Source organism: Acanthochromis polyacanthus, chromosome 2 (assembly GCF_021347895.1).
Source record: "Acanthochromis polyacanthus isolate Apoly-LR-REF ecotype Palm Island chromosome 2, KAUST_Apoly_ChrSc, whole genome shotgun sequence".
Classification (NCBI taxonomy): domain Eukaryota; kingdom Metazoa; phylum Chordata; class Actinopteri; family Pomacentridae; genus Acanthochromis; species Acanthochromis polyacanthus.
Genome location: NC_067114.1, coordinates 13,867,819 through 13,890,551, shown reverse-complemented (window position 1 = coordinate 13,890,551; position 22,733 = coordinate 13,867,819). Strand labels below are relative to the sequence as shown.

At 40.4% G+C, this 22,733-nt stretch overlaps 1 protein-coding gene across 1 annotated transcript; it reads left to right on the top strand.

The window, feature by feature from the left end:
* The first annotated feature begins 1,907 nt into the window (after positions 1–1,907).
* On the top strand, positions 1,908–22,499 carry dbndd1 (dysbindin domain containing 1). Its single transcript, XM_022190321.2, has 5 exons — positions 1,908–2,015; positions 2,297–2,807; positions 6,215–6,358; positions 10,507–10,644; positions 21,077–22,499. Exons 2-5 carry the CDS (start codon positions 2,777–2,779, stop codon positions 21,229–21,231), a joined length of 468 nt encoding a protein of 155 aa, XP_022046013.1. The 5' UTR covers positions 1,908–2,015; positions 2,297–2,776; the 3' UTR covers positions 21,232–22,499.
* Positions 22,500–22,733: the final 234 nt, after the last annotated feature.

Sequence of the window (22,733 nt, the reverse complement as noted above, 5' to 3'; positions counted from 1 at the left end):
AATTCAGTTCAGTTGAGTAGACTTCCATTTTTGTATTCATAGAGTTTGCCTGTAGAGTTCAGGGGAGTTAGGTTTATGTTTGCCCCACCAGTTCAGTTCCCCATTGTTGAATTAGTTAAGTTACTTTGTTAAATAAAAGCCCTTTCATTTATTCACTTGTTTGCCAGTTTTCTCTGTGCCTGTGCTTGGGTTTTCCAGCCCCCCCACCCCCGTAACAAGATCTATATAAAAAATTTAATGACTAATTTATCTTCATACATCATGCAACCTGTTGCTGCATGTACAAGCAAATGATATTACCTGTCTTGGATAACACTTTTAAAAACAAGTGGCTAAAGTAGTTTATAGTATTAAAGCACTCAAACTTAATGGAAATGCAGCTTTGGATGATGATGTTTGTGATGCATGGATAAACTCTTCTGTTCTGTTATTTGGATAATGTTATAGATTAGATTTTGATTTAAATTATATACCAGAAATTATACATATCAGAAAGACTGAGACCACTTCAAAAAATGTATGTGCAAGTATTTTTTTGTGGAAATAATCCTGAAAGTTTGTGGCTTCAGAAACCCTTAAAAACAAGAAATGATGAAATGTAAAATGAGTTTTTCATTATGCACCCTTTAGGTCAGCAATAAAATTTAAGAAAAGGGGACTGAGCAGGTTATCCCGTTTTGATAAAATTCCATTTCCATTGAATCAGTATTCAGATAATACATGTGGATTTGATTCACTTACCAGATGCTAGTTGAAGTAAATTATTGTGCAGTTCAGTTGTAAATATGCCTCAAGTTTCCAGCAGTAAATTGCTCAATTGCAAAGTAGCACCATGATAGTGGCAAACATGGCACGGGAACTAAGAGGAGTAAGAATCAAATTGTTGTTATAAGGAAAAAGGGCTTACTCAGCATCAAATTATGCCTTGACTAAAGGTTTCTCAGGGTGCAGAGAATGGTGCGCTAAAATGCTTTGTGGAAACTGCCGCAATTTGATTACAATTCATCCTGAGGGAGAAACGAATGTCTGTATCAAATTGCGCAGTTATCCATCAAGTAGTTGTTAAGACATTTAATTAAAGCTGCAAATGTTCTTTTCATGGTGGCATTAGTGGAAACCTCAGAGAATCACCAAGCTCAGCAGAACTCATCCTAAGGGCACCATGCATGCAAAAACCAAAATTTATGTCGATCCAAAAATACACAAGTCGAGTCAGTCTGCAATGGAGTATATAAACACATTTGCAGGCCAAGCTGGTTTTGCAGTACACAGAAGTAAACCAGTCCCACTCTTTAAATGATTAGCACAGTCTCTGAACTGAAGATTCCTCACATTCTTTTGGCTGTTTTGATAAGCCAGTTATTAAAATGTTAATTGTGCGTTATCCATAATCTGACCCAATATTCTGAGTGTTGTATTGGTTCGAAATGTGCATCCTTACTTGTGTGGGCAGTAGAGTAGAAAGGCATTTTGTCCCTCTTATTGTGATGTGCTGGATACTTTATTTGGCATTTTTCACTACAGCATCAACTGTGCTTACACTGTTTGTAATTTAGCGGCTATGCATGCTACTGAACTATGCTTTCCCTTTGATAATTCAAGTACTGTCATATAAATGTATGATTTGTATGGCACCTTTTTGTTGTCTGCTGTGTCTGGTTTAATATTTTTATCTTTAAGCAGTCAGCCAAACTTTTCTTAGAAATTCTTGAATCTTACCCTTGCTCCTTAAGATTCATATTATGATTTATTAATGTTTTTGAACTAGAAAACGGCTCAAATTACTATATTTTTTTTGTTTTTTTTTCTTTTTGTTCAGCCTATTTCAGGAGACTGCAGCCACATAAATAAAGGGTGTGTTGTGAATCCACTCTATTGACAATGGTACCATTTCTTCAGGTTTTCTGCCATGAGAATATAATTACCTGCTGGCATCACATCCTGCCACTAGAGGGCGAGCTCTGCCAGCAGATTCCCCTCAGGAGGATGAAGCACCATTTCCTGCTTATTTGGAGGTATGGGATTCATATTTCTATTAAGTGTAACAGAGACACTGTGTTTGAATGGCATGTATCTCTTTTAATCTCATGCTGGCTTCTGTACATGTGACATGAACTGACCCATTATCAGATTTAACAACTTGCCTGCAAGTATATGGAAGCATTAAGCAACATTCATGCACTCAAACATTTGGATGGTCATTCACTCACACACAGAGCTTCCCTGCCTCCGGTGGTCCATAACCCTCCTTGACACCCCATTTTCTCTCTCTCTCTCTCTCCCCTGGTCTGGGCAGCCTGCCAGCTTAGCCCTCCCTCCCTTTTTCTCTTTTCTCTCCCTCTTTTGCTCTGGATCTCTCCCTGTGTATTCTGTACATGCCAAGCCAAGCCTCACAATGCTGCGACTACTAAACCAAGGGGCTTAGAAATTTGCTGCCGATGTCGCTGTTCCCAGACCTCCCTCTCCTTGGTGGACTCGCTCTGTGAGGCAGTGCAGCACTCAGACAGCTCTGATGGCAGATCAGGGCAGGTGGACTGTGGAAAAGGAGAAATCACCTGTTTGGGAAATCTAGAACGGCAGCGGACAAAAAAGGAGGAGGAACAGTCTATTCAGAGCATAGGGTTCGCTGTGTCCACCCACCCCCACCCCTCCACTCTCTCATATGCACACACACATGCACACACTCCCCTCGCCTCTCCCCTCTTTCCTCCCCATTTGTCTCCTCTACTCTCCGATGCTGGTGTGGTGAACAGCAGGACACTCTCGGCTGAGCTGCATGGAGGCACAGGGAGGGGCAGGGAGCCCAGGTAAGAGCCATTTTCTGTTCTTTTCTTCATGTCACAGCTGTGAATGTGGCTGTTATAGGCTGCTTTTATCTGTTCTGAGTGACTTGTGCTATATGCTGTCTTTTCTTCACATATTCATGATGTTTGTAATTGAGGACTTGCTGAGTGTTTAGAGCATAATCTCGCTGAATAATTGACATTTGGGTGATTAATTTCTGTCTAGTCAAGAGTTAATCACGTATGTTGGATTTAAATGTAGCAGTACTACAGTGCTCTACCTGTGATCCAGTTGTGGACGGGTCATTTCTAAGCTTCATGTTTATTGTGCTGCTTTACAATACAAGTCTCTTTATATTCACAAACTACAGGTCAACCATGCAAAAGCTGAACTGATGAAATACAAATTACAAACAATAGTGGACACATGCGGCCTTTGTGTGAAGGCCATCCAGAGAAGCCTGTGCAGTGTGCTTCAGTGCTACTATTGCACTGTCTGATCATTCAAAGGGAGGTCATTTTAACCATGTTTATATGCAGTACAGACTAGGCTAAGTATTAATGTTTTTAAGTCTTAACTGACATACACAAAAAATGAAAAGATTTGAATTTTATAATGTGCAAAGTCAATTTATCTGTAAGTATATTAGAAGAGCTGCCTCTGTACCTGTGCATTCAACCACTCTTAAAATGTTTACTACTCTATTGTGCCTTGGGGTAAAACAATGTCACTGCAGCCACGGTAAGTTGCAGTTTCAGCAGATACTCAGAGTAATTGTTTTTTTTCAAATGGTAGGTGCCTTTTCCTGTTATGGCTTTGTTCCACCTATTGTTGTTTACTTGCAGTATCTCAGCAGCACATGTCCCAGCTGATGGCCTGAATTACCTGCACATGACAAATTGGGACATTAATTCTTCATTAGGATGAGGTTGAATTAGCGTGAACATCATTACTATGATGCATCACAGAACCAGGTCAGAAAGTGCGACTTCTGGATAGCAGTTTTTGTAATGTGGCAGACACAGCAACTGCCGTTCTGAATTAAGAAATTAGCGCTAGATGAAACACTTCAAGCTCTCCGTATGAGGTCTGGAATTAATATGGGAAACTGTGGAGAAAGTTCATTCTGGAGTGAGCCTTTTCTTAATTCAGCTTTCTTTTCATCATCCCCTGTGGACAGTAATTCACTTGGAGGAATGTGTATTTAAATCTGCCTCTGCAGGGTGTAATGTAGAATAAAAGGAAAACATGCAAGACAGAAAATCAGCAAGCGAAAAGGGTGTTGAGGGACCATGTTAATTCCTCCCGCCTGTGCAACACCATCAAACGGCAATTGATTTATTAAACCAAGACACTGAATTTGATTCAACTTTTGGCAGTTGTACAACACATCGTTCTCATCCTCCCCCGCTCTCTGTCTCTACATCTCCCTCCATCTGCCTTTCTGTCTAGGGTGAGCTGATTCACAGACAGTCGCAGATGACAGCTCAAGAAAGGGTCAGTCACATTCTGAAAAAAGGCCACACGTGTGATGGTTGGCTGTCTTTTACCAGCAGCAACTTGTATTCTCATTATTTACTGTGGCGTCTTTGCAGGCAGGTCAGCAGGTGGTGGCTACATCAAGGCCATCTGTGTAAACCTGTTTGTCTATAGATGTGGGTATTACTGTGACTTTCTCAAAAGCTCTTTTAGTCAGCCAGTGATTAACATTGGAACATTGTGCCCACTAAAATATGTGAGCACGCACAAAAAACAAACATGCTACATATTCAGAACAGTGTGAGCCAAACTAGCTACACAAGTGACCCTGAGATTAATTTATCTTTATATCTTACATGTGTCTAACAAGAGTGGTTTCTTTGTGTTACATCTAGTAAAACCATGTAAACTCTACATTCCCCTACACAGCACAAATAGATGATTAAAACACAGCAAATGTGTTTTTTATGAATGCATTGCAACTCCAGAACCCACTTCTCTCAGGCAGGAGGGACAGACAAATGGATGGATGGATTGATATGGATGGATGGAAACAGAAATTGCTTGCTGAACACGATGATGGAACTGGAAACCAGAGCTGATGGAAGAGAGTCTAAATATTGAGCAAACATTTCATTATAACAGCAGAGGTAACGCTATAGCCTTTCAGTTTGTGTGGCTCCTCGCTGGGGAAATCGATCAATAGGCAGCAATGAACACGGTGTTTCACAGGGTGAGAAATCAGAATCCATCACGCTCTGCCATCGCCTCGGCTGTAACACACTTTTTATCTGCAACAAGAAATTCAACAGTCTAGGAACATACTGCAAGTAGAAATGGTTTCAGCCATCTGGTGGAGCCCACCAGGAAGCTGCTGTACTCCCACATTATATTCCATCAACGCTGCATGTTGTCATGAAGTAACTATACAGTCAGTTTCTGTTAAATGTTGCTACGTACACTCGTGACTCTCGTTTTCAGCTTTTTTGCAATTCAATGTGCATGGTTTGAATTTAGCCGTACCAATAGTTGGGATAAGCCTCAGCTCTCTAAACCTCTAAGGAAGTATGAATGGATAGCATACTGTGACTGATGAATCTACTGTATGATTTTTATTTTTTTTTTTCCCCACATCCAGCCTTGTCTGAAACACTTGTTGCCCTCTCTTTTCATCTGACAATTTTGCGCCCGTGTTCTCAGCTCACTAAGCATCCTCACACATCACACTGTGTTCTCAGCTGTGTCAAACAGGTGAACATTTAACCTTGATCAAGTTTACCCAATTTGGAGTTTATGCACACTCCCAAATGTGAAGGGAGGCTATATTCAGCTGTTTCTATTTTCAGACTTTAATAGTCTGTGTGAACTATTTTGAATAGATGCTTGAAAGGTTTTTTTAGCTGGCTTGAGTGAAGTGTATGAACAGGCTTTGTAATGCATTTTCTTTGTGAGACCAAAAAATGACAATGTAACAGTAAATGAATCACACATCTGCCCACATGTGTTTGAATCAGTCTTCCCTTCAGGAATCAAAACCCTGACAGTCTAAACAGACGGTCAATACTCTATCAACTGAAGATGGAAATTTGTATTTGGATGTGGTGAAGAATGTGTTAAAGAACAAAAAAAGCGAAGCAGTTTAGATGCTTAAACATCACAAATTGATGCAGGTATCTGAGGATAAATGTCAGGCTCGTATCTGAATTGTATTCCCTGCTTATGCAAGGAGGATTATCATGACTGATAAACACATCAATGAGAATTGAGTTCTATCAGCACCGGAAATCTCTAGCTGCTTTCTTCCCCTTCAGTACCTTGAGATATGTTTGTCGTCTTCTCTGTATCCTAAATGTCACTTAATGGTACATTTTAGAAGAAATCTAAAATCCTATGTGAATTTTAAATTTTTTTTTACTCCTGTCACTCATTCCATTTTTCTGTGTGATGATAGAGCCCAATAAAGACATCCAGAAGCTGCTGAAGCCCTCCAGCTCAGGTGACCTATCTAAGGAGCTGCTACAGCACCAATCAGGCGACGAGGAGGGCGGCCTATCGGGGCACACCGCTAGCCTGCTGCACATCACCGAAAAGAGACGTAAGTAGCAGGGAAAGGGTAGAGGGGGAGGTATGGTGAGTGTGAAACACTGATAAATATTCATTGCCAATAATGAGGTGTTACAGATTAATCATGGGTGGGAAATGCCTGGAGGAAGATATCTGATCAATTTCAAGACTCGTCAGTGAAGGAGATGAGGGAGGAAAGTGGCAGATGTCCTGTGCTGTTGAAGAGTCTTATCAGGGTCTGATCAGTGATGATAAATCCTGGTTTATGAATGAAACTCGCATTACAGGTCAGGTCCATGGAGCACTAATGCATTAGTCACACACACATCATTTCACACATATAAATATGAGCTATCTTTAGTGCATTTTCATCCAGCACAGTCCAAGTTTATCTCCTCTGCTCTCGAATTCCCACCGAATGATCGTTGCCTATTTTAGGTATTCTGGTCCCACGTTCTGAAAGATCGCTGCAGCAGACTGGACTGAAAGGACTCATTGTGCATCAGTCCCATACAGAGGCTTCCCTCTATGTGCCAGACTCCCAGAGCACAGAAACACAGAGACAGATACAGGGGCTACATGGGTGACAAGGCGGCCTTTATCTGCTTCACTAACTAAACACTTTTTCAGGGAGACAGCTCATCCAGAGACTAATGTTTGTGTCTCTATGATTTAATGTAACCCACTAACTAGCCATGCTACCTGTCAGGTCAGCTAATTGTATGTGGCAGGAGAGCTAAAGGGAGAGAAAGGCAAGCCAAGACCAACCAAAAAGAAACATCATGCTGATTCGAATATTTACAAAATGCAGGTAAGCCTACCCTTAAAAACTTCCACTAAATGACTAGTCGTCTTGTTCATTTAAGATGTTGTACTAAGTGTTATAGACACGCAACACAAACAAATTCTCTCCCAGTGCTGCAGTTTTATCTCCAGCAACAGGGACCACAGTTGTTCCTGAGTCATCTGCAACATTTATTTTTAGGTCCAGAGCAAACTGCCTACCTTCAAAAGACAAGCATTTTAATATTCCAGAAAATAGCAGGTTGCCTTTTGGTTTGCAGGAATGAAATCGCCCAAAAACGGCAGCAATATGCAGCACGGGGAGATTCACAGATACAGCAAATAGTAAACTTACAAAACTGCAGCATAAACGAATTGCACTTTGATTGGGTGGATGGGAGGGAATTGAAGATTAAAAATTTATAGTGGCTCTCTATACTCTAAGGTTTTATTTAATAGAAGAAACTGGGAGTCATGGGCAAGAACAAAGGAATTTTGAATCTTCGGTGCAGCTTATGTCCTTCAAAGCTAAAATACATATCATCGTTATTTTCTAGTAAACCCCGCTTTTTCCATTTTAAGCTACATTACCCTCAATCAGGTCCTTATTAGCAAAGCAGAAAATAACTGGACCGGATTCCAGTGTTCATGAATGGCATTGTCCAGTGATGAATGGACTGCATGCTCGGTCACTGAGAGGAAAAAACACTCGCAGAAGAAAATATTGTATTGAAAAAATCAATTTATTTGACACTGCATGTTTAATACACATGCCAATAGCTTCACCTTGTTTCAACTGTATTCACTCCGTCAGAGGCTGGTCACCATTGCAATCTGTTCAGTCTGGACTGATTGACCTCAGAGTCCCGGCAGGCGAGAGAGGGGAAGGAATTACACAGATCCAACATGCAGAGCACATCTCCTCTGCTCTCTTATCCCTTCTCCCAAATGTGAACCCCTCCCTCTTAGCATCCTGCACATTCTTTGTTCCTTCAGTTGAGTTTATCTGCACCTTTCTACACGCAGAGAGAAGAAAGGGGGAAAGAAACAGAAAATTAAATTAAAGGAAAATCTTTTCTTTAGAGCACGGAACTGACAGCATGCGAATAATTGTATTGTGGTGCTCATGATGAAAGAAAGCATTGTTGCTTTTCAGTGAATTGAAAGAAAAGCCATTTTTGGATACACATTAACTGTGTGTATATATGTATATATATGTGTGTATGTGTGTATATATATATATATATATATATAAATCAAGTCAAAATGAATCCGAACACAAGAATGTGACTTCACAGTCCACCACCCTGAATACTTGATATAAGAGCAGATCTTTCACATTTGCTTTAGGCACAAAATCCTGCGTTGTTTTTTGTTTTTGTTTTTTAAAATCTCAGCATGAATTCTCTGTCAGTCTTCCCCAATGACATCTCAGAGCTCCCTTGATTGGCTTTTGAGATGGAGGCTGTTGTTTCAATGTGTCTGCCTGGGATGGAAAATGCACTGATCAATTATTCAAGGAGAAGGGGTGTGGAAGAGGGACGAAGAGACGGGAATTTTTTAAAATAAGAAAACAAGCACGGTAGAATGAGAATAACCTTGGAAAAATTGAAAATAATGACAGAAAATAGAAGAAAGGGGTGTTTTGTTTAACATAATGCCTCATCTTCACCGACTTTCTCTCTCCTCCGTTTCCCTTTTATTGTTTTACATTCAGCTTCAACTCTCCCTCTTCTCCCATCATGCTGCCTCTCCCTCTTTTCTCTTCATCTCCACCCCCACAGTCTCCTCCATGTTTCACTGCCTCTGGTTTCTTCTTACCTCCCAAAAGTGGGAGTCCAAAAGGCTGATAAGAAAGCACCTTCCAGCCTTTAGGAATGAAAATATATTCATTGGCGCACTCAAGAAAAATTAAAAAAGGAAATTAATTTAGAAACCGGTTTTCTTTTATCTCAACTAATAATGCAGTGTTTCTGCTCTGTGAATATAGCAAAACACTATCACACAGCAGACATGGAAAAATGAGCAAAGCTTTGAAAGTGAGACTGCTGAGTTTCTCTGATGCTGCTGTTTAATCACATGTAGTTCAGTGGTTAATGGTGTGATAATGGAATCTGACTGGCTTAACCTTTTGATGAAGTGCCATGTCTCAAGACTTCAAAAGGCTGCTATATTCATATTTATTTATATATGTGTTCTCTCACTTTCACCACTTCCTTATTTTTCATTCCATGTATCTCCTGGGATGTCTGGTGTTGAGTGTTCGTAATATATTTGACGCGTGGCACAATGATCTGCCACTGTCTCCGCGTGATGAATAGTCTCCTATAAATCGATATGTGCTCTATCTGGAGGACGATGCAGGGAATTAAATGTAGCAGCAGACAAAGAGCAGGAGGCGAGTGGGCTCCGCATGTTTGGCTTGAAACGTGGTCTTAAACAGCCTGGAAAGCAGCATGAAAACAACACAGGCTAATAACAGCTTTCAACCCGTCGTGCAAACCCATCGTTTTCTTCACAAAGTCACGCCCTCAAACAAGCAGTGATGCGTTTCATTCAGACTTGACTTTGCAATGGCAGACTGGCATGCACTGCTCTGAGCACACCTCCATCTGTCCCAGTACAGTCTCCAGCCATCTTTCTCACTGCAACGGTAGATTAGTCCAGCTCTGTTACCCAGATTTCTTGACTTGGGTGTTGCTGAGACAAGCAGATGTTCTTGGTGCACTTTATGTATCACTTGAGTCTTTGAATAAATTTTACTCTACACAGATTACATTAAGGTTTCAGCTTTGCAGGCAGCCTGATTGGAATGCCGAGTCGCAGGCACAATGATGCACACCACGCGTGAACATGACCCTGCTGTGTGCAAGAGTCCAGAGTCCTGCCTGCTAAAGAATCGGACGCTTGTGCAGAAATGAACAGGTGCAGCACACCCAGGAGAAAAATGGAGATCGCGGTGCGTCGAAGAACCGGCTATTTTCATCTCCACTGAGCTCTTGTTTCAATTCTTCAGTCGCTGCATGTGGCGACACACAGGCGTCACGCTGAAACATTCCCAGAATACAGCAGCAGGCTCAGAGACAAGTTCTACAATACGACAGCATGCAAAAATTCTCTGAAGCAGAGAGAACTTCACTACAAGAGATGTACCGATAAAAGTGGATAAAAGAAAACTACAATTGATTTTGCAATAGTGCTGCAAGAGCCAGCTATTGATCTGATTATGAGCACAATAGTCAAGAGCAGCTTACTTGAGCATGTATGCAGTTCATCCCCCTCTGCTTTTCAAGAGCGCCTTTGATTCTGCACTGTCAGCAAAACCAAGTCGATCACTTTAACCTCTCAGCTTCCCTCTGCACTAAAAACTTGCCGTTTTCTCTTTCTACCTCGTAGAACCACTGAGTAGCGTGTCTTCTTTAGAGGTGCACTTTGACCTCCTGGATCTGACTGAGCTGACCGACATGTCTGACCAGGAACTGGCTGAAGTCTTTGCCGACTCTGATGAGGAGAACCACAACGAGTCCCCAGCAGGTAAGGCCTTCTTAAATGAAATGCCAACAAAATACACCAATGAAATTAGGATCCTGTCTTATTTAATTCTAGTCTTCACAGCACGAATTCACTGAATGTGGATTCATAAAGTAAGTTCAACGTGTATTTCACACAGATGTAAACAGTGCGTACATAAATACCAGAAACGGTCGACCACTAACATTTTAAGTTGGTTGTGAGGGTCTGCAGACACCTGCTGTTTATCGAAGTGCAAGAACTTTAACAATTTCCTTTGTAAGCAAAAGTTTTTTTTGCACCCTTCAGCTCCAGTAAGATTGACTGTTGAAGGATACACAGCTCAAATTAATATGTGAGTAAAGAAACAATAATTGTGATAATTTACTAATCCCAAGGGAAATTCGTGTTAAGCAGTTTATATAAAACATAAAATAACAAAAAGGCAGGTTGGTAACATTAACAATAAAGGTTAGTATATACTCTGAAAATCTTGCTCTACAATACTATACTATGAAAAAATCTAATTTTAAAATCTATAGAATACTAAATAAAATTAAAATTCATTATACAGTATTTACACATTTCAAGGCACAGTGATTTAAAATGAATTTAGTGATTTAAAGCGACTTGGGGTGGGTCAGAATTATGTACGTATGTCTGTGGGTGTGCACTGTATGTTATGGAGTCATAAATTTGTCTACATCACCACATTATGGGGATCTGACACCGTTTTGGTGACAAAAAGCAAATCTGCTTAAAGTAAGTAGTTAAATTATATGATTGAGACTTGGTTTAAAGAACTGTCACCTCACAGCTAGAAGATCCCGGGTTTGAATCTCCAGGTTGATGGGGGTTTTTCTGTGTGGAGTTGGCATGTTTTCCCTGTACCTCCCTGGGTTTTCTCCCGGAGTTAAAGCTTCCCAATCAAAAAAAAACATACATGATAGGTTCATTGATAAATTAGCTTCTGTAGGTGTGACTCTGAGGGTGCTTGGTTGTTTGTGTTGCCCCTGGTGGACCAGTAACTGCCCAGACTGGACTCTGCCTCTTGCTAGTTGATGGCAGTTCTTCAATTAAAAGACTAGCATTTGTTTTTTTTTTTGGTTTTTTTAGAAACTAAGCTGTATATTTTAAACCGTTTTTACTCGCACAGTCCATACACAGAATATATAATATTTGTAAGTGGTTTCTTAAATGTGACCTTCAAATCGTGGGCTGGCATGAAACTAGACGGGTTTAGAAAATGGATGAATTTATAGACTTAGTTCAAAGTTAGGGAAGGTCAAGGTTAGGCTTAATTTAAGTCACCTGTGTATGCTTGTTTGTTTGCGTGTGTGTGTGTGACAGCTTAATATAATTATTGCCCAGCAGGATCCTAAACCTGCTGAGCTACAACCACCTGAAATGTCATGTTACCCCTTCAAGGACTCATCAAAAACATATTTCACAATTCCATAGATTATGATTAATAGTATTTAGAGTAAAAAGACATGAATTCTTTTATTCTGTACAGCAGGAATGAAAGGAAAATGTAGTGTTAAGCTGGGACTGCATCTCAACAATCTCTTATTAGCCAAGTTAATCAAATGCAGTAGCTGGGTTAAGAGGTGAGACAGGTCACAGCAGCAGGTACAGAATAAAGGTTAGCGCATCATTCTCACAGTTTGCAAAGGGAAGCACTAAGTCTTCATGTTTTATTTATGATCTGTGAGCCTCGTCCTGCATGTGGATGGTGAACTCTGTCACTCCTGCCTCTCATCATGCACACAGAGTTTCATGCCAGAATGCAAAAAGACTTTCAATGGTGTTATCAGCTAGAGGTGTAACCCATTCTTGTATTAAGTCTGGCTGTGAGTACAGATAAGGAGGATGATGTTACCTCTGGATTGTTTGCCTCTGCTAAAACACTCAGTGCCTCAAGAACAAGGGTGTCTTCACTTTCCTTCTACGTGCACATCCTTCTTCAGCAGCATCAGTCTCTCCCTTTCTTCACTTTTCAGTTTAATAATAATGTTTTATATCATGGCACAGCTTAAGTGTGAGTTATGGTCCCACTGGGCCATCTGTGCTACATGTAGCACCACCGCCACTTATTTTCATTAAAGCTGTTATACGGCACTTAGTGCAGAGCATAGACTGTATATAAAGATGGACGTAGCATCTGGCTCCAGAATTGAAGCCCACCCGGAAGTGTCAAAAACTTGCAATATCACACCGTCTGCTAGGGTTGGCTCCAAAAAGCTTTTGCTCCATAGTCCCCAATTCATCACCGGAAAAAAAAAAAAAAAAATTTGATAGACTGATTTTCTACAGCTCAGGATTTTTTTCCCGTTAGTTTTCATGGTCAAAATGAGAGATCAGGTGGCCGATGTTAAAATAAATCAATACTGAATTTTAAATACATCGTTAAAGTTGGTGGAGCCAGGGGGCGTGGCTATACTTGATTGACAGTCCCATAGACTAGTCCTGCCCCGAGTTGCTCTCTGGTCCAGCCTGTTTGACGCTTTTTACGTCACTGGCTCCAAAAAATCCAAAATGGCGACCAGGAAGTAGCAAAATCCGGGCTTCATTTTCTCGGCGTTGAAACCAACGGGTGACGTCACGGTTAGTTCACGCCTGGTGCAGAGGTGCATCTAATCTCTAAAAATATGTTTTCATTTTCCATTTAGGGAAACCTTGCACTGGGATATATAGAATAATGTGCTCACTACAGTAGTGTTAGTCTTCATGCATTAATAGAAACACAACTATGCTAGCAGGAATAGATTTACTTAAACGTGCAATTTTTTGGCAACTTGAGGTCCCAGCAGAAACACTTTGTGAACACAACACTCGCATATTATCACCTCTTTTACACATCCAGCATTTAGACAGCAGCATTTTTATGCATCTGCGCGAGAAACAGCTGTAGGCAGAGAAGTCATTATTTTGGGTTGTCTGTCTGTTCTTTCCATTCTTGTAACTGTGAACCTGATTAGATTTCTGGTTTTCAAAGGCCAAATGTCACTCTGACCTCACAAACTGCGATTTTGGCCATAACTCGATAGTTCATCTGCTAATTATGAAACATCAGTGTCTGATAAAAAAGGATGAAGTGATGATCTATCCAAAAGGTCAGCTTCACTGTTACAAAATAATGTTCTGTAAAAACCCTTTTCTGGGCAATATTCAACATCATAACTCAGGAACAGAGCAAGAGATTGTGACCATATTTCATATTTGGTCAGATACTGATTTGGTGATGCTAATTTTAGGCGCCCAGCTATTAAATTCCTTCAGTTTTTGCTACATGTATTATAAAAGTCAGGCCAGAGAAGAATGTAAAGTGCAGCTTCACTGGTTGGCAGTCATACAACCACAAGGCAGTAATTCCAGTTCATTAGGAATTATGTTTCCTGGTGAATGTAAGTCTTGTAACTCTTCTCCTTTAACTGTTTTTGGAGTTTGACACTGTCTTGGGGCCGTTTCTGGTTCTTCAGCTACTAAATGTTTCACTGTTTACTTCCTGGTAGTGGACAGTGGATTATAGATCACTGTCATTGCTGTGGGAAAAAGACACCATGAGTTTGAGAGTGAACAAGGAGAAGTTTTTGGTCAAACGGCTAAACAATGATCTGAAATTCGCTTTGAAGCATTGCAGCTGAAGGAAACTGCAGATTCACATTGTGATCCTCAGTAGGATCATAGCAGCACCCATTCTGATGTTTTCTTGTTGTTTTAACATGAACATTTGATATATTGACTTTATCGCTTTCAATTATAGTTGCTTAAATCTGGATTAAAAAGAAAATCTCAGTGTGACCTAGTTTGGCTGGTTTGGTAATTATAGATTTTAATGTTTCAAATGAAATACTTGAGAGAATAATCACATTTAGCAATTTAGTTTATATCATAGTGTGAACAGTTAAAAAGATTTTGTTCTTTTGAAACTGAGATAAAGGTAATTTATGACATTATACAAAATGAGTTGGTGTAATTAAGTGACCAGGAATTTAATTCAAATTCTTTGGTGCATTATATTACATCCTTCTTCGTTTGTTTAATGAGGGCAGTTTCACAAGTTTTTAAACAGGGGAAAAAAAGATAGCCACTCAAGAGTAATTAAACACATCAAGACCAATGCATTATCTCAGATGTCAGTTCTTAGAAAATATAAGAAAATGACAACCTTTTGCTCCTTAAACCTGAAACAAGTTGAGTTATGTGAGTTTGTGTGCCTTACAACAACCATCCCCTTCCAGCCAAACAGTTTTACCTTGTCTGCCTATTTAACTCACCTGTCCATCTCCATCACTTCTGAGAGCCTCTTGTTAGCCACAAGCCATAGTTCCTTTTTAGTGCGGAGAAACAACAGCCAATTCACGGAACATCTGCTGTTCTGTACAGCTGTAAACTGGAAAGAAAAACCCAATAAACATTAAGCGTTTGCAAATTTAAAAGAGCATATTCAGATACTGTTGCTAAGTAATCTGGGAGACATTAATCAATGTTGTCATCCATTCCAGTGTTTTTGCCTGCATAAATATGAATAAAAATAGCTGTGCCTTCTGTGAGCACAGAAAACATTTCTCTTCTCTAGAAGTCCTTAACCTCTTTACACAAATGTGCCATTTTGTCAAGTATATTTCTTCAAAAGAATATCTCTACCTGTGAGTTGTTTTTATCTCATATGTGGCAGCCACAATCCTCTTCTCCTTCCCTCTCTGCCACTTAGCTTGCCTTTATCCTTTTTCCCAATCTCCCTTTCTGCATGTCTGGCTCAGATATGGTTTGCACAGAAGAAGGATAATAACTTCAAATAGATTCAGCCACCAAGAAGAACGTGCACTATCAATCAAGTGGAGTTGGTTTGAGGAAAGCCATATGATCAAAAAGATGTCAAACAGCTGTTTCTGCATAATGTTTTCCAGCAATAAAAAAACTAAGATTTTCTTTGACCTCAGCAGGTGTAGCAGCAGCAGTGCACCGAGCCAAAGTTCATATGAGCATTTTTAGAAAGGTTAAAACAGACAGATGGACTGTCTTGACATAGGATCAAAGAGAAGGACACAGGCTGGTGCAACACAAACAAAGACTGTCAGAAATGTTAAAATGTCACCAGCTAAGGAAACAGTGGAGCTTAACACATATGTAATATAAAGTGAGAAGTCTTGAATGCTGGCAAAGGCTGCTAGAACCAGTGAACACTACTGGAGGTGGATGCTGTCAGTGTTCATCAAACTGCTTTTGAAGTATTGTAAGAATATATCCAAAAAGTGTTGTAGGCCAGCATTGTATCCCTCCTTTTCTTCTGTAAATTCAAGCATACTTAGAGAAATGTGCAGCATGATTATATGGGATAGAAAACACCATGCAACTAAAATAAAATATTTTACCTGTGAATGGAGATTTTCTATTATCACCTCTATACCATACAAATATGCAGTGTAGATGAGGATAGCTATGTGTGAGAGAGAGGAAGAAAGGACTTATCCAAATGGTGACCTATTGCACAAATCTCAGCTGTGAGGACCAGCTGTTCTGTTTCATCAGGGTCCCCTAAAATCTCCTTCATTATTCAGCCCTGTTGTCATGCAAGGAATTTTTGATTACTCCTGAACAACCCTGCTAAAACTGTAATAGGTACACGTTGCAAAGTGAATTACGACAAGGGCTGTGTAATGGAAGCAGAAAGGGAAAATAAGAGGCGAGTTTGCCAATAAAGCCGTCAGTGACTTCAGGGTGAGACTTAAATTAAATTATTTTCTGTCGAGGTCTGCATTGCAAATGTGGGTCAGGTAGCACTGGGCGGTGCTGTGTGGGTATTAGGCTCCATGGGAAACTGCTGAGTGCATGTAGGAGTTGAGAAAGCGGTTAAAGGAAGGAGAGGAGCAAAAGATGGGTGAGCGAGTTCATGCTAAATGTAGGTTTCTGAATAATTCACTTTCCCTCTGCTGGAAACAAGGCCTGATTCTTCAAAAAGCCATTTAAACGGCCATAATCGGACCAACTCCTCGTGCATATTACTTATACATGTGTGTGTCATGTTTTTTTTTGTTTTTTTTTTTAGTCTGGTGTCTGTTTTTTTTTCTATCTCCCCACTGCTCATTTAAACATTCCTCTTCTTCACTTTCAGCTATGAACAGCTTAAATCCAGCTTCATTTAAACTGAAAACTAAACAAGGTCAGCTCTGTTTCATAGCCAGAATTAAGAAAGCTAAGAACAACAGTAATTAGTGTTTCAAGCGTCTCTTGCCGCCACAGGGAGACGAAACAAAAGGCTGATGTCCAGTAGGTTTGCTCTTTGTTTCACATTCAGATGAGCTTGATGAACCATGAAGTTTACCCATATCCCTGAAAAAGCACCAGAGGCAGAGCTTTTGCTTTCTATTCTTTGTCGCTGGAACGACAACACTGTTGTAAATGATGACTTTGCAGATTATATACCGTTGTGTTTCTGTTACATCGATTTGTTTCACGTTTGAGTAATAGAAGTTGTTTTACAGCCGAGTTGTTTTGAGGAAGAACAAATACACACGTGGACAAAATTGTTGGTACCCCTCAGTTAAAGAAGGAAAAACCCACAATTCTCACTGAAATCACTTGAAACTCACAAAAGTAACAATAAATAAAAATTTATTGAAAATTAAATAATCAAAATCAGCCATCACTTTTGAATTGTTGATTAACATAATTATTTAAAAAAACAAACTAATGAAATAGGGCTGGACAAAAATGATGGTACCCATAACTTAATATTTTGTTGCACAACCTTTTGAGGCAATCACTGCAATTAAACGATTTCTGTATTTGTCAATGAGCGTTCTGCAGCTGTCAACAGGTATTTTGGCCCACTCCTCATGAGCAAACAGCTCCAGTTGTCTCAGGTTTGATGGGTGTCTTCTCCAAATGGCATGTTTCAGCTCCTTCCACATATGTTCAATGGGATTCAGATCTGGGCTCATAGAAGGCCACTTTAGAATAGTCCAACGCTTTTCTCTCAGCCATTCTTGGGTGTTTTTGGCTGTGTGTTTTGGATCGTTGTCCTGTTGGAAGACCCATGACCTGCGACTGAGACCAAGCTTTCTGACACTAGGCAGCACATTTCTCTCCAGAATGCCTTGATAGTCTTCAGATTTCATCGTACCTTGCACACTTTCAAGACACCCTGTGCCAGATGCAGCAAAGCAGCCCCAAAACATTACTGAGCCTCCTCCATGTTTCACCGTAGGGACAGTGTTCTTTTCTTCGTATGCTTGGTTTTTGAGTCTATGAACATAGAGTTGATGTGCCTTACCAAAAAGCTCCAGTTTGGTCTCATCTGTCCAAAGGACATTCTCCCAGAAGCTTTGTGGCTTGTCAACATGCATTTTTGCAAATTCCAGTCTGGCTTTTTTATGAGTTTTTTTCAGCAGTGGTGTCCTCCTTGGTCGTCTCCCATGAAGTCCACTTTGGCTCAAACAATGACGAATGGTGCGATCTGACACTGATGTACCTTGGCCTTGGAGTTCACCTTTAATTTCTTTGGAGGTTGCTCTGGGCTCTTTGGATACAATTCCAACGATCCGTCTCTTCAATTTGTCATCAATTTTCCTCTTGCGGCCACGTCCAGGGAGGTTGGCTACTGTCCCGTGGGTCTTGAACTTCTGAATAATATGAGCCACTGTTGTCACAGGAACTTCAAGCTGTTTAGAGATGGTCTTATAGCCTTTACCTTTAAGATGTTTGTCTATAATTTTTTTTCGGATGTCCTGGGACAATTCTCTCCTTCGCTTTCTGTTGTCCATGTTCAGTGTGGTACACACCTTTTCACCAAACAGCAGGGTGACTACTTGTCTCCCTTTAAATAGGCAGACTGACTGATTATGAGTTTGGAAACACCTGTGATGTCAATTAAATGACACACCTGAGTTAATCATGTCACTCTGGTCAAATAGTTTTCAATCTTTTATAGAGGTACCATCATTTTTGTCCAGGCCTGTTTCATTAGTTTGTTTTTTTTAAATAATTATGTTAATCAACAGTTCAAAAGTAATGGCTGTTTTTGATTATTTAATTTTCAATAAATTTTTATTTATTGTTACTTTTGTGAGTTTCAAGTGATTTCAGTGAGAATTATAGGTTTTTCCTTCTTTAACTGAGGGGTACCAACAATTTTGTCCACGTGTGTAGCTGCTGTGAAGGGATGAAGAGATGCAGGAAAAAAAGAAACAGAAATTCATTACTGCATAGCATGTAATGTGTCACTGTCTGATCCTGTATTACACTGAGAATTAGGCTGGTCCTCCAATAGGGTCACATATCTGACTCTTTGTGTTTGGAGTCCATTTTGTGCAGTAGAGTACAGTAGGATCTTACTGGAAGCACTACAGACACAAGCAACAATACAGCAGGGCACACCCGGACCAGTGATGTAAGAGCAGGTGTTTCCAATCTGCTGTCAGCGATGCTACACTTGCAATGATGTCACTGCTTGAGTTGTAGCCAGAAGTGAAGCACACTGTTAAGTTTTAGCCCACAGAGAGTGCAGCAGCAGCAGCTTTCTGTCTTGTCATTCAGCAGTAATTTCTCCTTTAGGAGCTTGAGACTGTATACTTTCTACACCATCTATAAGAAGGTCAAATTCCTGCTTGACTTGTTGCCTTTAGGGCTGCTTCAGGCTGTTTATGACCTGACAGATTATTGTCTTTGATAAATACTTGCCCTAGTTCACAAACAGTGGTTGGACTGTGCTGAGATTACCACGTACAAATAAAACAAGACAAGCATTCTCAGACTGTACTGAGTGCATGAACACAAATGCAGTTTTGGTGTTTTGCTTGTCTTTACAGGAGCTAGAATTGCAAAAACATTACATTATGCGGCGATATGGTCACTGAAGAAACTAGTGGTTGCCAGACAGCAGCACATTACAGCAGTTACCCCCTTAGCTTGGTATCCTGAGAGCAAAAGACTTAAAGAAGTGAAAAATCTATTTATGGTGCAGGGAAGTTTGTGGTTGTAATCTCTTAGCTATGCAAACCTTCTTCTGTGTGTGTTTCATTTTTTTCCCCCTGCATTTGTATTTGTCAGTCATTTTAATTAGATGTCGTGATGTTGGATGTCAAGAGAAATCTGAACAAAGCACGCAAGAAACAGAAGCCAGTTTTATGTCTCTTACACAGACACATTTCTATGGATATAGTTCATGCACGCGGCAGACAGACGTTTATATAACCACGTAAAAACACAACAAGCAGTCATCAGCAGGTGTTCTGGCTGCAGCACACTCCGTCCTTCTGAGGAGGTTGTCGTCCCTCTCATTAAAATCCACTGGAGATGTCATCAATTATCTGAGATCAATATGTCCCCCCTCCCTCTCCGCCTTCTCTCTTTGTCTCTCGGCCTCTAATGCATGTGAGGGTGTGGATGTGCCTGTGGGGAGGTATATCATCCAGGTACTGAGTATGACGTTCACTTAGGAGACCTAACATGAGGCTTATATGGGCAGTGAAGGGCACAGTCAGTTGTCAGCTCTCTATCAGTCATTCCCTCTGTTGCTTTGTTGCCTCCCTGGTAGGTTCAACATCTCCACCAAGTGGTCTGAAGCTGCAATGGCCACAAAACCTTATAATAAAACAAACTCTGTACAGCTAATACCAAAAAGACAAGAAAGGAAACAGCTGGTATAAGAAGTTGTTTTAAATTACAGCAGAGAAATTAAGTTTTTTTTTCTTGGTATTATTTACTGGATTATTCAGAGAAAAAGCAGCTTGTTTTAAAACTACTCCTGTATTCTCTTGGGCCATTTTAGATGATCAAACTTTCATATGTTAGGGCAATTTAAAAATACTGTAATCAGTGTGATCCAGACAACTTTGAATTAAGTCTGATCTGTGTAGATTGATTGATTTGATTAATTTATTTTTCTGTGTCATGCACACAAGCGTGGCCAACCCTCATGGGCTTACAACAAACCAGCATACTAGCATTGCAGCAATACATCCAAACACACATTATTCTGCTCAATTCTCAAACAAAATATGTTTCCTTTTATCCCAGGCCTAGCAAAGATATTCTGCCATGAAAAAGGTTCCCCTTCTACAATATAACTCAAGTTTTTCATGGTCATCCAACCAAAACAAATCGGCATAAACAGACGACATCTTACCATAGTGCTGGAATGTTTGGTATGCACGGTTTGTGTCTTCAGTTGTGTGTGCATCCGTCACCTAAAGGCTTTTTATGACTGAGGAAAACAAGCAGCAGCTATAACATTCAGCATTTATGTTGCTCTTTACGTTTAAGAGCTCTTGCAGCATTTAGCAGGCGTAAAACAATGTTTGTTAATGCCAGTAAACATTAAGACGTTACATTTCAAACTGAAATGGTTTGACTTTTCTTATCTTTTCATGTAACAGAAATCTGCATCAGTATTTTTCTCGCTCCAGACTTTGGATTCCTGGTAACAAGTCATGATGTGTTTGTTTCCCAGGTTCCCACCAGCCTGTGCTGCCCAGGGGTGGGTACATGCGCTCCCCCTCATGGACGCGCTGCAGCAAAGTTGAACCTCCGCGAGAGAGAAAGCACCACAGTGACTCAGACACCGCAGAGCCCTTAATGAAGCTCGAAAGGCCAAAACAGCCATGATATCTGATGCGAACCAGCCGGACCGCAGAGAGGCAAAACCAGGGGCAGACACACAGCCAGAGCGGTAACACAAAGCGGACCAAGAGGCCTCCATCTGCCACCATGCACACGCATAAGATTTCATGGTGCTGACGACTTCAAGCTGAACTCTGGACACTGTGCTCTGTTCTCTGACTAAAGATGTTGAGATGTGCAATATACACACTCTCCTCCTCTGTCCCTGCCCTCTCTCTCTCTCTCTCACACACACACACAGACACACATTCAATCATTGTGTTTTTCATGCAAAGGGTTCTTAATGGGCTTTGTTTCTTTGTCTTTTTTTGGGGGGTTGACAGACAGGGTATGAGGTCAACAGAATAATGGCACTTTTATCCTTACAGCCTCTCAGGGTGGGCCTGTGGTGAGGATAGTCCACAGTGAGGATAGACCTTCCTTGAGATGTTCAAACGGCGAGAATCACTCTGCCCAGGACATAAGGTGAAACATAAATCAACAGAGTTGTTCAAAACAAAATCTAGCACTGATGTTCACCGATGCTCATTCTGTTGCTTGTGAATATGACGGGCCTTCCTGTTGCCTCTAAGATAACCTGAGCCGTGGATTTGGGTTTCAGTGAGTCTCAGCTGTTTCCATCACACCTTCTCCATCTCAATGAAGAATGTGTGCTCTTATTTGAAATGCCTCAACATAAATATTGCACTTCTTTCACTGACTTGTATTTGCAATGCCCCCCAGAATTATTGGCATTTGGTAAAGATGACTCAGAAGATAAACAGACCAAGTAGCAGCTATATGCAATGCACATTCCCATGCTCTAATACTTTATTTGAATTTGTTTAGGCAAACTTTTTTCTATTTTTCTTGTCATTATGAAAGTGACGGCTGCCACAAGCGTTGCTGCTAAGATTTTTTTTAAGTGGCCTACAAAGTTTAGAGGTCAAATTCCACCGAGACATGTTGGCTACATGAGTAATACTTGAAGCAGTTAGAAATGACGGTGAAATCACACCACAGTCGGGGGGATTTGTGTGGATGCCAAAAATACAACAAAGTGCCAACAATTTTGTAGTCATCATGTAAGGATGAATGAACTTTTAATGGAATATATCTTATCTCTGTCAGTAAAGGAAATAGCTGATTACTTGATTTATTTGTCGTGCGTTAAGCTTGTCTATACCACGAGTGCCAATAATTCTGAATGCTGTGACACCATGGATTAGAAGTGACACTGGGATGATTGAAAAAATAAATGAAAAGAAACAGTACAGGATATTGTGTGATTTATGCAGTGGCTATGCTGTGGAGGAGTCACATTCAGTATCATTTGCTAGATGCAGCAAGCACACTATCACATGATTTTAGTGTGTAGTTGCACTAAAATATACAATCTGTAATTTAGAAAATTGCACTGGTGCTTGGCATGTTTACAATCAATTTTGTGTCCGCTGTGGACACTGTTCTCTAAACATCAAGGCAAGGAACCACACAGAGAAGGCATA

Coding starts and splice junctions, on each gene's coding strand:
- dbndd1 (XM_022190321.2), top strand. CDS start 2,777: ATGGAGGCACAGGGAGGGGCAGGGAGCCCAG. Junction 2,808..6,214: donor GGGAGGGGCAGGGAGCCCAG/GTAAGAGCCATT, acceptor GTGTGATGATAG/AGCCCAATAAAGACATCCAG. Junction 10,645..21,076: donor CCACAACGAGTCCCCAGCAG/GTAAGGCCTTCT, acceptor TTTGTTTCCCAG/GTTCCCACCAGCCTGTGCTG.